The sequence below is a fragment of the Citrus sinensis genome, chromosome 4, assembly GCF_022201045.2.
Source record: "Citrus sinensis cultivar Valencia sweet orange chromosome 4, DVS_A1.0, whole genome shotgun sequence".
Lineage (NCBI taxonomy): Eukaryota > Viridiplantae > Streptophyta > Magnoliopsida > Sapindales > Rutaceae > Citrus > Citrus sinensis.
Window position 1 is genome coordinate 7,761,276 of NC_068559.1, and position 3,980 is coordinate 7,765,255.

Consider the following 3,980-nt stretch of genomic DNA (forward strand, 5'->3'; position numbering starts at 1 on the left):
CAGAAAATATATGTTTAATTTCGAGATACTCATATTGTCCAGAATAATCCAGTGTGCTTAATGCATCAAAGATTATTTAATAAGACTCAACGATAAATCAAAGCCTTAACAGAACTTAAACACGTCCTAAACCATGCGTTATGATCTGTAACAATATAAAATCATGCCAATTAAAACCCTAAATAGAGTGATAGGAAAACTTGTGGAGAATAGGGGGAGTAAACTTACCAACCGTTATAATTCTCTCCCAAACAAATGTTTGAATCCTAGGGTATAATTAAGTAGAGAGTAATGAGCAGCAGAGAAAAATAGAAGAAAAACGTTGTGGTCTTAGAGTTATGGAAGTGAGAAAAATATGAATTTATAGAGAATCTTAAGAAACCCTATTAAATTCGGAAAAGTAAATCTTTTCTAAAATTACCCTATGAATAATCCTTATTAATAAGGGTAATAATGTCATTTATAAATTTCAATAAAATAAAATAAAATAAGAAAAATTTGGACGTTACATCATAAGTCTTATAGTTTAACATAAGGCTTTTAATAAATATAAAATTTCCAAAATGAACAGTGTTTCTGTTCAAAGTTAAGTCGGTAGAAGAAAAAAAAATATAAAATAGATGTGAATGTTGTGCAGGGTCCTACGCGACGTGTAGGCAACTAAGTAACAGGTTCTAGAAGTTATACCAATGTATAGACGTGGAGTGACGCTTCTAGCACCCGTCTATTTTTCTTATAAAACTCCTCTTATTGTATAGTTATAATTTTATCCTTTATATTTTAAATTGTATTAAATTTAAAATCTTATAAATCCACATAAATTTTTTTTCCTCCGACTCTTTCTCCACTAAAAGCTCTTAAAACTTATAAAGTTTCTTTTGCAAAAGAAAAGTCAACAGCAAAAGAGTAAGAATTTGATATAAACTAATTTTTTTTCACTTAACAATTTGTGTTTGTAGGAAATATAATTTTTTAAAATTTTCATAAATGACTAATTTTATTAGAATGTTAGGAGACATTGACCCTTATGCTTATTTTATACATAATTATTTTGAAATAGAATGGCATGAACTAAAAGGAATAAACCTAAGATAAATAAAAAGTTAGTAACAATTATTAAGTGCATGAGGCACGAAATATCTTTGCTGCAAAAAGAAGAAACTTGAATGAGCAAAGGTTGAAGAGAGAGATCTGAAAGGGGGCTGAAATTGAAGGGAAAAACTAGCTACGGGGATTTATTGAGGAAAAAAGATAAACAAACGCTATTTTAAGTATTAAAGAGAATATAAACAGAAAAGGAATTTAAAAAAAAATGGAGGGGTATTAATAGCAACACCCTATTAATAAAATAAAATAAAATAATAAGTGGGTGCAGGAAAGAATTATGTTAAAATAAATAAACTCATCTTTTAATTTGATATAATGTAACGTTAGGTTAGATTAGGTTATAAGTAAAGAATTATGTAATATATATATATAATAAAAACATGCGGACACAAATTGCCAAGCTATGTGGGCCATGTCAATTGTTAAGTGGAACCATTTCGTCATAACACAAGTCTCAATCGAACTTGTGTAGCACGGGCATGTTACTGGAAAGAGTTAACGTTCATGATTTCAAACCAAAAACGTAAGGTAGAAAGCGAATCTTCTTAATTTCAATGATTGCACACTCTTCCGCCACCTGTCTTTCCCACCTCATCAGCCTCATGACATAAATCCTCAGCTGCCTAAATGTTCAAGCATGTTAGAAGCAAACGGGGCAATACTAGCAAAAATTAACGCATACCCTAATCATCATCATGAGTAACACACAGAGAAACTATAGTGTGTTGATGTTCCCATGGTTAGCTCATGGTCACGCATTTCCATTTCTAGAGCTAGCCAAGAAGCTTGCCAAGAGATCAAATTTCCACATATGTTTTTGTTCAACGCCATCCATTCTCAATTCCATTAAACAATCGGATAAATTTTCACTCTCAATACAACTTATTGAGCTTCATCTCCCCTCATCGCCGGAGCTTCCTCCTCAGTATCACACGACTAAAGGTTTGCCGCCTCATCTCATGCCCACTCTCAAAAAGGCCTTTGACATGGCTAGCTCTAGTTTCTTCAACATACTGAAAAATCTAAGCCCCGATATTTTGATTTATGATTTGATTCAGCCCTGGGCGCCGGCGCTAGCTTCGTCACTTAATATTCCGGCTGTTTATTTTCTTGTTAGCTCTGCAGCGACGAGCGCTTTCATGGTTCACGCCATTAAGAAAAACTCATCAGGTGATGCTTACAATGATGATGAAGAGTTTTCTTTTTCATCAATTTTTATGCATTATTATTATATGAAATCCTATTTTTCCAACATGGTTGAGTCACCATCTACAAAAAGGCTTCTTCAATGCTTCGAACGCTCCTGCAACATCGTCTTGATCAAGAGTTTCCGTGAACTCGAAGGGAAATACATTGATTATCTATCTGATTTGATAAAGAAGAAGGTGGTTCCTGTTGGCCCTCTAGTTCAAGACCCTATTGAGCAAAGTGATCATGAAAAGGGAGTAACGGAAATCATTCAGTGGCTTGACAAGAAGGAGAGATCATCAACGGTGTTTGTTTCTTTTGGTAGTGAGTACTTTCTATCCAAAGAAGAAATGGAAGATATAGCCCTAGGGTTAGAGTTAAGTGGAGTAAATTTCATTTGGGTTGTTAGGTTTCCCTGGGAGTGAAAGTTAAGGTTGATGAAGAGTTGCCAGAGAGTTTTCTAGAGAGGACTAAAGAGAGAGCAATGGTTATCGAAGGTTGGGCCCCGCAAATGAAGATTCTAGGGCACCCTAGCATCGGAGGTTTTGTGAGTCACTCTGGATGGAGTTCAGTGATGGAGAGCATGAAGCTTGGTGTTCCAATTATCGCGATGCCCATGCATGTTGATCAGCCACTGAATGCAAGATTGGTTGAAGATGTTGGCATTGGACTAGAGGTAAGAAGAAACAAGTGTGGGAGGATTCAGAGGGAAGAGATGGCAAGGGTTATCAAAGAGGTGGTAATGGAGAGAGAGGGAGAGAAATGGGAGAGAAAAACAAGAGAAATGGGAGAGAAAATAAAAGAGAAAGGGGAGGAAGAGATAGAATGGGTAGCGGATGAATTGATCCATATTTGTGGATGATTGTCTACATAATCTAATATGTATACATTAGTGTGTGCAAATTTAATTCATGTTTATTACAGTTAAGCTTATTAATCTTATTCTGTTCGAAGTAATTATGTTTAAGCATTGTGGTTTGGTAGTTATCTCTTATCAATGGACTTGTGTAGTTATCTTATTATTTTATTGTACAAATTTAAATAAATTGGGTAAGGTTGCTTTGGTAAATTCCCTATTAATAAATTTAATATGCACAACAGGAGAGAACGATATACGTATACACTTTGGTTTTGAAGAAGTGATTCGGTGATGGGTGATATATATTGGAGTCAAAGGAGTTCAATAGACCTTTTATTTGTTAAGCAATGCTAAAGAGGGAGAAAAACGAGAGAAAGACGAGAAAAAAATGAGAGAATTTTACTATCTCTCTACCCAGCCCACTTTCTCTCTCTTTCTTCTCTCTCTTTAGCATTTTTTGCTGTGGGTGCAATTTGCCGGTTGTTGTTTAGTTGCGTTTGTTTGCTATCAAGCAGAGATCAAAGCTCACTAAATAATAAGTTGTCTATTACGTTTATACCACACGATATGGGTGATCCAAGAGTCAAAGGAGATCAAATTCAATAGACCTTTTGTTTGTTTGCCACGTGCAGATCGCCAGCTGTCACTACAACAAAAACATGAATTACCAAGGGAAAACTTCCCTCGGTAATTTCACAAATCCCTCGGCAATACTTATTAACGATGGAAAATTACCATTGAAGTCTGTACGCTTATCGTTAATTCTATAATTCCAATGGTCTCTCGAAAAAATGAATTATTACCTAGGAGCACTTCTCTCGGTAAA

General features: G+C 34.8%; 1 protein-coding gene across 1 annotated transcript; it reads left to right on the plus strand.

Annotated features, from left to right (window-relative positions):
• Positions 1-1,576: 1,576 nt before the first annotated feature.
• Positions 1,577-3,314, plus strand: LOC107174315 (UDP-glucosyltransferase 29-like). Its single transcript, XM_052439196.1, is given in 2 exon segments — positions 1,577-2,709; positions 2,712-3,314. Coding segments are annotated over 2 exon segments (1,353 nt in total). The 5' UTR covers positions 1,577-1,802; the 3' UTR covers positions 3,158-3,314.
• The last annotated feature ends 666 nt before the right edge of the window (positions 3,315-3,980 follow it).